This window comes from Phaethon aethereus, assembly GCF_964289735.1.
Source record: "Phaethon aethereus genome assembly, chromosome: 4".
NCBI lineage: Eukaryota > Metazoa > Chordata > Aves > Phaethontiformes > Phaethontidae > Phaethon > Phaethon aethereus.
Window position 1 is genome coordinate 67,644,400 of NC_138578.1, and position 12,717 is coordinate 67,657,116.

Below are 12,717 nucleotides of genomic sequence, written 5' to 3' on the forward strand. Positions count from 1 at the left end.
AAAGGCACTAGAAGACATAAACAAATCCCAAACTCACCCAAGAGCTACTAAAAAAATGTAGAAGTCTCTGAGAATAAATACCAGTTTTTTATACGTACTCTTTGTAGCTGAAGCCAATGGATTGTTAACTCTAAAGGGGACACTTAAGAATGCCGTACGTACTCTGTGAGGCTATGCTTTGGCTGCAAAAGCCAGCTTTGCACTGGGGGAGTTAGGGCAGTGATAGCAGATGCTGACAGTGCCTCTGGGCTGATGGAAGCCTGGAGTTGTAATATGCTGTGAGGGCACAGGAGCGGCAAGCTGACTTGTAAGGCTTGACTGTCTTTGTAGAAGGTAGACCGCATCCTTTTAGTGTAGCCACGGACTCGGAGCACACGTTGCATTGCAGTAATAGCAGTCTCCTCATTTGTGTACAGAAAAAGTGCAAGACTTGCCTTTTACATGGGAGACAAGACTGGAGTTCGCTGTCCAGTGCATCTGTATGGCTGTTGAATCCTTTGAGATTTCTGGGTGATCATACTTAACACATTCTTTTTGCAGAGAGATTGTGGGATCTGGTGCATAGGTACCTTTCAGTTAATTTCTGCAGTGGTATAGAATGTGTGCCCCTAACTACCCAAGCTATGTATATAAAAGGATTTCTGAAGAGTATACCCTTAAAAGAATCTTTAAAATTATGTCCTATATAGTCTAGGAAAAAAGCACTCAAGGGATACAGTGTCTCTTGGCAGACTGCCAGAGTGGCCAGAGTAATTCTGTTGCTGTCTAGTCAGCAGATATTTAAAGAATGAGAAAGAAACTTTTTTTTTTCCTTTGCATTCTTTGGAGAGTTACTTGAAAGTGACTTTCATTTCAAGCTTTTGAGGCAAGATCAACAGAAAGAATTGCAAACCAGAGAGTTTCATCAGTGCCCTCCAGCTACCTTGATGGAATTTAGAGCCTCTGTTCATGAAGAGAATTATTCACATCAGTGATGAGGTCTAAAAGGCCTCAAATGCTAAAGCTGCTGGGCTGAAGGATAACCTTTACAGGGCATAGATGGTGTAGTTCTACTACAGCAAGCATTTGAGAAGGAAGCATTAATGGAAATTATGTAAGGAGAAATCCTTTAAATAACAGGAGGTAGAACTGAAGAGCTCATACAGTCCTAGGCACCTGATACAGACTGCTCTGATATTAACCCATGGAAGATATGGAATGTTAACTTGCAGCTCATGTTTTGCTTTTGCAGGACTAATAATTTGGGTAGGGGAGTAGGTAAATTGGTGAGTGCATGTAAATACCAGCTTTTTTTACTGCTATTTTAACAACAGTGACCTTGTCTTATGCTATATAGGTGTTTCTGATTTGGAAGCTGATAGTGGCTTGTAATGTGCATGTGCCAAATTTTTATAACTAGTTGTCTAAAATTACTTTTCCTACTGTTGCCAAGTAAGTGAAACCAGTAATCTGCCTGAAGTAATTATTCTCATTTCCATTGTCTTGAATTGTGTGAATTCCACCTCCAGTACAGAAACCTTTTGCAAGGACTAGGATGAGAGCAGGCAAAGGCATTTTTTTATGGGAAGACAGGACAAGTCCCAAAATGGCTATCTTGAAGGAGAGCGTCTATTCTACCCCTGAAGATCTATTTCAGGGGTTCTGCCCATTTTTACTCTTATTCTTCTGCTTCTTATCTTGTGCCAAGTTCTAAATCAATCACTCCTATGGCTCTGATTTCAAGGGCAGAAACCTTTCATGGGCCTTTTGGCCTTTCCTGAAGCATTTCAGAAGTAAGTGAAAGGGGCTTAGAAATATATTAAAAAGGAAAAAAATGGTAAACTGAGTATCTTTTGTGAAAATTTTGTTTTCACATCCCTATTTTAATCAGTAGTCAACAGAACGTGGGGTCTGCATTGAGCTAATGAAAACGTTTCTCCAAGGTTTACCAAAACAGCAAACAAAAGGCAACAAGCTAACAATGATTCTTCAATAGATGTCTATTGATTTTGGGGTTGGTATCAGAAAGCAATGTTATGGCTAGGCTTGAAAAAAAGTTAGGCATTTTTTAGTTTTCAGTTGACAGTGTTAATCGAATAGCAGTATCTTTCAAAATATGTTGTCTGTTAAAGACAGGTGTTGTAGTTAAAGGCATTGTTATAACATTTTTTACCTTCACTTTTAAAAAAAATATATTTTTCAGATGGCAGGAGGCAGTATTAAATATTTCTGGTGCCATGATGTGATGCAATACAGCATCAGAGCCTCATGTTAAAATCCCAGAGGTTTCAAAATAATTTTGCTTAATACAAGTGAGTTCCTGTGGTACTTTAATGTCATGTTTGACCATTAAGATTGATGTACAAACTAACCATAGACAGAATATCAATAGCATCATTATATAGAATAGACCCTCCATTTCCTGAAGGCTGAAGGTCTCCAAATAATTTTCCTCTTCCTCAGTGTTAGTTCTGCTTCAGATTGCAGCTGAAGTGTCAAAGTCAAATCAGTAAGCAGAAGCCCAGAACTACGCCCAGTTAACTACCTTTGTAGTCAATACAAGATCTCAAAACTGCATGCTTTGATCAAAGATAATAAGCTAGTATTGAAATGTGAGCATTCAGACATATTTTAATACCAATGAAAGGCTACTTGTAGAAGACCTCAATGTCAAGCATAAAAAAGAACTGGACATACTGAAACAAGATCACCGGAAAGAAGTCGAAAACATATTATCTGATTTCAGCAGCACTCAGGCACATCTCCAAGCAAAGATTTTCTCCTTAGAAACTGAGTAAGTCATTTTAAATAAACTCTGGCTCATACTGGCAATGAGTTCTGATTGAAATTATTATTGTTAGTATGTATAATTTTTTTTTGTTACTCATAGGTAGAATATTATAAGGACTGAAATAGAGGTGTATAGGTATTTGTTTTGCAAACACAAAAAGACACAGATATATTGTAATAAACTTTGAATATCATTTAATGTAGAGCACTATACATACAGTTTTACAATGCTAAATTAAAAACTTCACCTAGAATCTTGCAATTTTATAACATGTAAAATCATCTTTGTCACAGATGATACCAGAAGCCTTCATCCATGATCTTGTACTTAATTTTGTTCAGCAGAACAACATCTTTGAGGTTAAGCTCTTGCTCATTCTCACACCCTAGCAAATTTCCCAGGACAGTGCCCACTAACTCATGTAAATAAATGCACCTTGCAGCCCCCTGTGGAGTTAAGTAGTTCTGTGGTCCTTCAGACTGTACAGGAGAAGCCCCTCAGAAATAATCCCTGTGAATATATATGTCCCTTGTCCTTTTCTCTTATCGCAGCTGTGTGGCATAGGTCCAGAATAAAGACCTACTTGCATGTAAGCAGGTCTCAAACCATTCAGATGTTAAGATTTATCTTTTAATTTAAACTCTGATATACACTAAATTAAGAGTATAAGATTGGGGGGAGAGGGGTCTCAAAAATATTTACCCTCACCAAAAAGACCCCACAAAATGGTGGTTTGTATTCTGTAATACATTTCTCAGTATGGCAGGTGAACTTCATAGCACTCAGTTTCTCAAGCAGCAAAATTCATGAACTTGGCTGATGAAATAATGACTAGTTTTCTCATGGGTCAATCAAACGTATGTTTCCATACCATCTCTAAGAAGGTATAAGTTTTCATTTGAATCTTTTTCCCCTGATGAAGGCATTTGAAGAGCTGAACTCACACTGCAGATTTTAACTTAGGGGGTTCACTAAAGCAGCATGTATATCCAAGCGTCTCTGTTTGTGAAGGTTATAGGAATTGAGTATTTCTGAGGCCTCGATCAAATACGGTTGGAATTAACCTGTGGATTCTAAAGTTATTTAGTCAGAAAAGAGAACAAATAGATGAATATAGACATGCATAGATACTGTGACACAGATTTTTTTTTCTTTAGGAAACTAGACTAGCGATGTGATGTGCAAGCTTGTTCATATTTTACATCAGGGGCTGGATTTTACACTGAACAGGTGTTGTGGGTTAACCCTGCTGCAATTTATTTTGGAACTCCACAACATTCTATACTTACATGTAATCCATCTACAGATGTCCATTTTTAAAAACAGAAAGGCCTGAGCATGTCCCTGTATTTTAAGCTTGGAACTTAGGGCAGAATACAGCCCAGGTATCTCTTGAAGTTTTTTCCGGTCTGCATTTTCTTTGGTACAGACTTAAAGAATTAGAAGAAAAGTCAAGAAAGTGGGAGTCCAGATTAGAAGATACACACCTTATAAGCTGTCTGCAAGACAAATTAAGTGAGAGAGAAGAGATTATTAAGCAGCTGGTGGTAAGATTTCCTTTTATATGTACATACATATTTTGGCATCTGTTGGAAGGCCCTGTTCAGTGTTTCACACATTGCTTCAGACTGATATTTTCTTTATGTTCTGGAATACTTTGACAAAGATATTTGACAAATATATGTTTCCATATGAACTTCCAACAAATCGATGTTTCCATACACGTAACTTTTCTTTCCCCTCAGGAAGGAAGAAAATTTCAGCATTCGCTTTTAGCCAACACTGAATCTTACAGGAATCGATCATTTTCTTTCAACCCTAATACAGGATGCTTGATTCCTTCCATGAAGGTAAGATGAGCAATGCAATTAAAATTGCAAACTGTGATGGTTTATTGCTCTTTGAATCATACAGATATTAGGACAATAAAGGCCCTATTAATTTTTTATGGTAATTTTATTCCGTAGAATTCTTTCCGGTAAGCCAACATACAGTCAGGTGCTGAGTATAACATAAATTCAGTAGAAGTATATATATGCACATAGATACAGCTGTTTAAGCAAATACAAAACACTAGAACTCCAAAGATGTCAGTCATTCCACTGGGATAAGCACAGCCATTACTTGCAGATTTGGGAGTTGCTACTTGGGATATTGCATGCATTGAGGAAAATTATGAATTGTGTTTAGACAGCTCAGGATTTTCCCTTTGTTATTCCAGCCCCTCTGTATGATACTGTCTATAAATAGTCATGGAAAGAAGGGAGGTCAAGTTGGTAGAAAGCACCTAACTGAGCTCTGCAGAGCTATCGGCTTTGATGTATCTAAAACCTCAAAGTCAAATACACAAGTTGTTTTAATTGGACTACCTAATCCATGGTTCCTCACAGCATACCCTGAGAATTTATTTTAAATGCCTATAGAAAAAGATGGGAATCTTCATTTTTGGGTGCTCCTCACAAGATATCTATGAATGAGGTATTGTTGAGGTTTTATAGTATAAAGTGTAAAATAAAAAAAGGATGTGTAATGAAGTTTTCTATTACAATAAAAAGCAGCAGAAGAAAACGGTTGAGGTGCCCAGTCGTGTTGTCAGTGTTCCGAATTTAGCTTCCTACGCAAAAAGCTTTTTGAGCTGTGACTTGAGATCAAAAAGAAGTGCTCCTCAAATGACAAAATCTACAAGCTTAGACCGGAGCCCTGGCTGCTTCAGGGTGGGATCTCCATCAGCACAGTCCTCAGACAACAGTGCTGCCATAAGGTATTTGTCTGTTTTGCAGTGACTTGTAAGATGATAAATGAATTGGTATTCAGAATCTTGTAGGCAATTTAAACATGTAAGACATTTGGAAATAAACAATGGAGTAAGGTTCTTGTCATGCAGTGAACTCCGTGTGTACAATTCTCTGCAGATAGACCCAGAACTTTACTGCAGAAGTAGACTATGATCACTGCCCAGCAGAGCTTATGCTTGCAACCCCTCCTGGTATGAAAAAAGGACAGGAGTTGCAAATATTTAACTAAGAATGTAGTTAATAGCAAACATGGCTGTTTAAAACTTCAGGCACATATCAGTGGTTCTGTAAAGGATGTGTTTCCTTACTTTTATTTCCTCACTTTGCACTTGGTAGATGTAGGTGGTGTATTTTTATTTTAGGAGATATTTGAATGAACCTAGGCTAATCATTTGGCAAAGGGTTTAGAAACTTAAAAACTGATTAGCAGATACTTAACTAAAAACTTCTTAGTTTGATGTTTTTTCTCTGAAAACCTTGAATTTTTCTTCAAATCTATGAGTTATTATTTAAACAATGTTTCATGTTTTATAAACATGACTGAACTCTCTCTTCAAGAAATAGTTAAAACTTTATGTAGTTAACATTATACACTTATAATGATAAATATTAAAAAAAAAAACAAATCTACCACTATACTTCAGGACAAAAGCCAGTCTTTTCACCCATCTCCTAGTGGAGATTAGTTATCCTGTAAAGTGTGTGCTATGGAGTTCTTTCCTTGAAGGTAAATGGTGCGGGCTACTGCCAAGGACAATAACCCGGGACGTAGGCTTGGATCCAGTTTGGCAGTTCCTACGTCTTAAAGATAAAAGCATTGTCTCATGCCAAATGACTGCCATGGCAAATCAGTTTTGTATTTTAAACAGAAACATACACGGAGACTGAAGGTAGCTTGGCTGCTACTTACTCTTTTAAATCAATCAATCATAAGTGAAGTCACACTTGCTACTATTATTAGTAGTAGCTAATAATATTATTAGCTAACTGAAATTAATATAGATGTTAAAAAAGCATCCTGAATGCTGAAAAATCAGGGACTAAGTAATAGGATTGATTATAAAAGCCAGTTAATATTCAGATAAATCCTTAAGTTCCAAATAAAACATTTACTCAACATTTCCTATTTTTAAGAGTGAATTGCAGCTGCCATTTTCTGATTTTCAAGACTTCATATTCTTGAAGCATCCTTTTTTTTTTTTTTTTGAGATGTCAAGTCAAGAATTATGTTTGAACATTTCTCCATAGCTGTGTAGCTCCCTTTCACGCTTTCCTTTGTGTTACTGGCCAATGCTGTTAGCCCCGTCACCCAGCTAGCACAGATCCCACTAGAAATTGTAGCTGGCACCTTTTGGCCTCATCCAGTTCATGTGAGCACAGATTCATTCATGGGATCATGAGTATTTCCAGGAAAAAAAGTATTAAATATTTATAAGATTTTAAGTAATGCTAATGCTTGTTTGTTTGCACAGGACACATGGCAATGAACCACCACAAACCAAAGATGACCAAAAACAAGACCCTCAGCATCAAGAATGGTTTACTAAGTATTTTTCATTTTAAAGCAAACTATTTCCATACTTCTCAGAATTACTAGAAAAGCTGTTCCTGTTTTCTTTTAGGGAATGATAATCATCTAATACCTGATTTAGAAGAAAAAAAGATGTTATTTCCAAGTAAATAATTAGGAACAATTGCACTCTCTTACATCTAATTATTATGGAGTTATAGGCATGGATTTCAGAAAAATGCATTTTTTTAACAACCTCTGTAAAAAATGAATCTAAAAAACTTGAGATACTATTATGTGAAGAGACTTGTTAATCAAGAGACTGTACCATTCCACAATTACACTGAATATGCAATTTGGTCTCGGATACATCCTGTCAATCTGACTCCAGCTGAAAAAATAGATTACTTCTGTAGGTGATTTTTGTACGTTTACACATTTGGTTCATCAGCTGTTTAAAATAATTTCTGCATATAATAATGTAATTTTTAAAATTTTTAATAGGTTTTTGTTGAACTTAAGCTGTACAGCATGTGGTATACTTCCAAGAGTAGCATATTTATAGCAAGCTGGCTTAGAAATACTTTGTGGTTTGCTTAATAACTGTTTTGTACAGTCAGCATTGCAATATAATATTCCTGTTGCACTTCAATACATGTAACAATCAGCCTGATGAATCAGGATAATATGTAAGTATGAACATTAAAACTTGCTTGTAAATCATCCATTTCCATGTTTTGCAAAATAGTGCTATGTTATGCTGAAGTGCAAGACAGACGGATGCACTCAGTTCCAATTTATGGGAACTGCATACTTGCACATTTTATCTCAATAATGTTCCTATACCCACCAAAATGCGAAGTGGGCAAATGACTACATTTATCAGGTCATGCTAGCTAACTCATTACTGGGAGGAAAGACACCTATGAAGAAATGAACCCACAGCTAATTCATCAACAAATGTGAAAGGCAGGGAATTGTGCAACCAGCAGCCTAGTGTTAAAGGTAAGATAGTTCACCTGCAACTGCTCTATGATTTGAATCCCCATTTAATTTCGACTAGCAAGGCCCAGCTACAGTTTTACCTGTGCGAAATGGAATACCTCCAGCCTAACGTCTCCCATCAGCCAACAACAACTGTACCAACAGATGCAAGTGCTTACTACTGAACAGCCACTGCACCTCAGCCATGGTAAAAAGGTGTCAGAAGACGCAGAATGCTTCTACAGGCCCGTACTTTCATCCCAGATGTTCAGTATTTTTTCAAAGGTGAACGGCTTGGTTTGAAAGACTTTGGCATCAGATTTGGCAAAAAGACAGTTTTTATACATGCAACCGAGAAGGGGGTAAAATGGTGTACAGTACCACTGAGGAGTGCCTTGGTGTCTGTGAAAGGATCAGAAATGTACAGGGACAAGTTTTTCATCAAGAGTTTTCATCCACTATGCCCCAAAAACTTTTGAAGCATGCTAGGAAGTTCAATACACAATTGCTAATTCTAATTTCCAGGGTTACAATATCCTAATTAACTCGTTCCCCAAAACAATGTCCCTATGAAGTGGCTTTCCTGGCTATATGGATGAATTAAGCTTGTTGCCTAGTAATACATACAGGATTCCTTTGCTATTTTTATCTCCAAAATCTTTTTTTGGCTATGTTTAGATTACTAAATAGTGCACCCCAGTAGGAGCGAATTCTGTAGACTGGACAGTGCTGATGACCCAAGTCCACAATGAGTGGTCTTTATTTTGGGGGTAGGTATTTTGGACCATCTCTACACTAGCCTGACAGACAGAAGATGAGTAACATTGGGCCTGCGTTCCATATCACCCCAGGGGTATCCATTTTGCAGTTTCATTTCATCATCTAAGAATCCAATTTGTATATCCCCGAGACCCCTTAATGAGGTCAGCAAAAGTCCAGTGGAGATGGACAATTCACTTCAAAAAAAGTACATTCTTGATCTGACCTAGATACAGACAATTCTAAGGGTGTTTCTACAGTGATACTTATGGATAATACAACATTTAAATCTTCCAGTAAAACCCAAAAGTAACCTTTGCAAGTATTTTCATCATACCAGCAACAGTATAGTTAGGGGAAAGCTAGGGCCACTCTTTCTACAAGGAACAGGATGCATTCTGGAAAAGCACACTTCTACCTGAAAGCATCCTGAATAGCAACTCCACAGATTTTCCATTGAAATATAAAACCTATCCATATTTTTGGAAAAAAAAGAAAAAAATAATTTATTTTGCTTAATTGTCTTCACTATTTATATTTGTAGTACAAATTACATTATACAAAAAGCATACAAGTTAAAAAGAACACTTGAAAATATTCAGGTATGTAAAATCAAAGATCATGTTTGCTTCATTGGAGCAGGAATATTAGCAGATGCTTGTTCTAGGTAAGCCAATGGACCCTGAGGCATTTCTGCAGGCTTTTTGTGCTGTACACTGATATCTTCCAGGACCTGTTGCCAGTGTCGTAGCTTAGCCAAATGCTTCTGAATTAAGGCTTCTTTTCTCTGCAATTCGTTTCTTAATTCTGAGACATCCTGTGGATGAAAAAACGTGTCTTAGTAAATAGAAAACGTGTCTTAGTAAATAGTATTCTTAAGAATAACCACTTCACATAACGAGCACATGATTTTTTTAGCTTGAGTTCAAGCTGATCGTATAGGGTTTCTAATAATGGGAAAGTTTCTAAGCAAACAGAGAGAAAGCACTATGAATGCACTAGTTCTGTTCCCCCAGGTGATGTATTTCAGAGACCGTTACTTCCAACAAAATTTGACTAACTAGTTTGTTTCTGCCAATGAAACTATCATCTGTGTTCCAGTATTCCACAGAGCAGGAGGCATCCAGTTTCTCCAGGTTCATGGTGAGAGCGCTATGTTAACAGTCAAGTTCTACTGACTTAAGATGTAGCATCATGTTGAGAAACCCAAAACTAATGTGAATGAGGTGAATACCTGTACTGCTACTCCGCTTACGTGACCTAGAACAATACAGGTAAATTAATTTAAACATACCTCTTTAATTACTTGCTCTGGTTTCTGGACTGATAGCTGCAGTCGTTTTTGTAGAAAAAAGCATTCCGTTTGTCTTGCAACATCCAGAAACTTTTGGATGCACTGATCAACACCTAAACATAAAATAATAACACAGAAAGAAGAGACTCCGAAAAAAAAGTTATCAGGCTGACACCGTAGTTACCTGCATGCTATTAAGAACACTTTTCACAGTACTTTCTAGAAAGTAAATCTTCAGGTTTACTAAAATGACGTATTTATAAAACCAGGATGTGCATTAAGTCTCTGTATAAAACACTGCTTTGCAAACTTTCAGAACTTCTTCTAAAGGTGCAAGACAACAACTCTTTTTCCCAAGTTTTATTACATTTTTGACAAAGAGTGTTAAAATAATTTGTGGAACTTGGTTGAATAAAGAAAACATTTCACTGTATGCCCAAGCAACAAGCTCAATGTAAGGTTCTACAAGACGGGCGTTTTCAAGAGAATGTTCTGCCTTCATATATTGTGCACTACGGTTTTGGTAACAAAAGCTGTCCCATTTCAGCATATGAACAGCGTATGAAGTATTTTTCAAAAGTGTTTATGCTGTCTTCAAAAGAAAGCCTGAGAGTCAGGCTTAAGAAATTTTTCAGGAAAAACGCCTCTTCTAAAAAGTAGTCGACAGCCGTTTTTTAACTTCCTGCTTATATCGGTTCAGTGTTAAGCCTCCCATGCAAGTCTGAAATCCCTGCTCCTAAGCAATCTAGCTTTTCCTTTCCCACCTTTCAGAATTGCTTCATATACACGAAGCGTCGCATTCGCTTCCTACTTTTTTCACTGCATGTTGCCAACAAGCCCGCAGAGCCCCAGGACCCCGCCAGCACTCGGGTCTCTCCCGAACACCCCGATCGTTCCCGGCTGAGTTTCTCTCCGTGTGAGCCCCCCACTGCTGTGAATAGCGTTCCATCCGGGAACCGGCGATCAACCCTAACTTATGCCAGAGTCACCGTTCAAAGACCCTGAAATAGCTTTTAAACCTCTTCTGGCCTCAAAGGACAGAGCACATACCCACGGCGCAGCCCAAACGCGCCTGCAAAACTCCGCAACACGTTTTAGGAGAATTCGGCCATAGATTGGAAACCCCAGCCGTGCCGCTGGGTGTTCCAAGCCTGCCGAACAGAACCGCAGCCCGCCGGAGGGCTCAGCCCGGCCCGGGGGGGCCCCCCTCCACCCCCCGGGGCCTCACCGGTGCGGATCTCCTCCTGGTCCGTGCCGTTCACGTAGTCCTGGCTCACCAGCGAGGCGAAGCAGGCCTGCGAGAGAGGGAAGCGTGGAGGTAAGAGGATCGCGGGGGACCGGCGCCCCGACGGCAGCAGCACCCGCCCGCGGCCTCCACCATCCCGGCCCACACACCTCGAAGGACGCTTCTAGCTCGTCCACGAGCGTGTTGTTGGGATTGCGCGGCCCCGTCGGAGGCGGGATGAGGCCGGCCGGCCCAGGCCCGCCTGAAGGGCCCGGCGGCGGGGGCCCCGGCGGCTGGCTGCCAAACATGCCGCTCAGCGCGCCCGCCATGGCGCACCGCGCACGGCTGACGGGCGGCCGCGCATGCGCCGAGGGGCGGGAGCCGAAGGTGGGCTGAGGCGCTGCCCCGCCCCCCGGTGCCTCAGCGGCGGGCGCGGCCGTCCGGCTACTGCGGGCCCGCGCCTCAGGCCGCTGCTGGGTACCGGCCCCGCCGTGCTGAACGGTAACGGGGCGCAGCAGACAGCGAAGCCACCCTTCCCGGCGGGGCCCGTCCGCTCCAGCCTGTGCCCTGCCGCGCCTCCTGCCTGGTTAAGCACCAGTTCAGCACCCCTTGTTACACACCAGCTTTTAACACACCCCAAAACAAAAACACCCTCGGGGCCTTGTTCCCCCCAATTCTCAAGAAAAACCTTAGCCCACGTTGTGTGTTAAGTCTGACGTTTGAACTGCTTCTAGGAATCCTGCCCCTGCTCAGAGCCTGACAGCATCACAGCACTAAAGGCAGGGGAACAGCAGGAGGACAGGAATCATGGGAGATGGGGGCAGGTTTTGCCCCAGCAGAGCCCACCAAACACTTACTTGCATCCTTTAGATTATGTAAACCAGTAACAAGATACACTGCTGCTGGCTCTTGTTTAATTCTCACTATATAATTCAGTGCCGACACCATGCTCATCACACCCATGGCAACAGCCTAAACAGACTGATGGGGCATCACTTCTACCTCAGTACACACCCAGAGCAGGTTCAGTTTTTCCAGCATATTTATGAAAAACAGTGCAGTTACCTTTCTCACCTTCTACAATTCAGTTATGATCTCCACTGTTGTTAATTCTCTCTCAATCAAACCACACACCCAAATAAGAGATTTATTGTTTGCAATAATTGTGCTTACTTTACATGGAAAATTCTTTTATATGATCATGGTCTAGTACTAAATATCTCAAATAGTTTAAACAGAATATTTCTTATTTTAAACCGCATAATATGGGATGACAAATCTCAAAGATGAAATATTCTTACCCAAGTAATGATTTATAAAATGCATATGTTGTTCATTGCCATAGTGAAAACATACTTGAGGCATTAATTTATGAAAAAC

At 39.8% G+C, this 12,717-nt stretch overlaps 2 protein-coding genes across 2 annotated transcripts in view; one reads left to right on the forward strand and one right to left on the reverse strand.

Moving 5' to 3' along the window:
• FAM184B (family with sequence similarity 184 member B) overlaps positions 1-7,221 on the forward strand; it is a gene marked incomplete at its 5' end in the record, with an annotated part of 44,116 nt that extends 36,895 nt beyond the window's left edge. Inside the window, 5 exons of the mRNA XM_081999734.1 lie at positions 2,628-2,773; positions 4,200-4,317; positions 4,516-4,620; positions 5,329-5,531; positions 7,038-7,221. Coding sequence (XP_081855860.1) covers positions 2,628-2,773; positions 4,200-4,317; positions 4,516-4,620; positions 5,329-5,531; positions 7,038-7,128 — 663 coding nt within the window. The 3' untranslated portion in view covers positions 7,129-7,221. The remainder of the gene's footprint in view (positions 1-2,627; positions 2,774-4,199; positions 4,318-4,515; positions 4,621-5,328; positions 5,532-7,037) is intronic.
• A 1,803-nt stretch (positions 7,222-9,024) lies between these two features.
• On the reverse strand, positions 9,025-11,666 carry MED28 (mediator complex subunit 28; the record flags this gene model as incomplete). The annotated part of the gene is made up of 4 exons (XM_081998783.1): positions 9,025-9,635; positions 10,113-10,225; positions 11,341-11,407; positions 11,508-11,666. 4 exons carry the CDS (start codon positions 11,664-11,666, stop codon positions 9,438-9,440), a joined length of 537 nt encoding a protein of 178 aa, XP_081854909.1. The 3' UTR covers positions 9,025-9,437.
• Between the last annotated feature and the right edge of the window lie 1,051 nt (positions 11,667-12,717).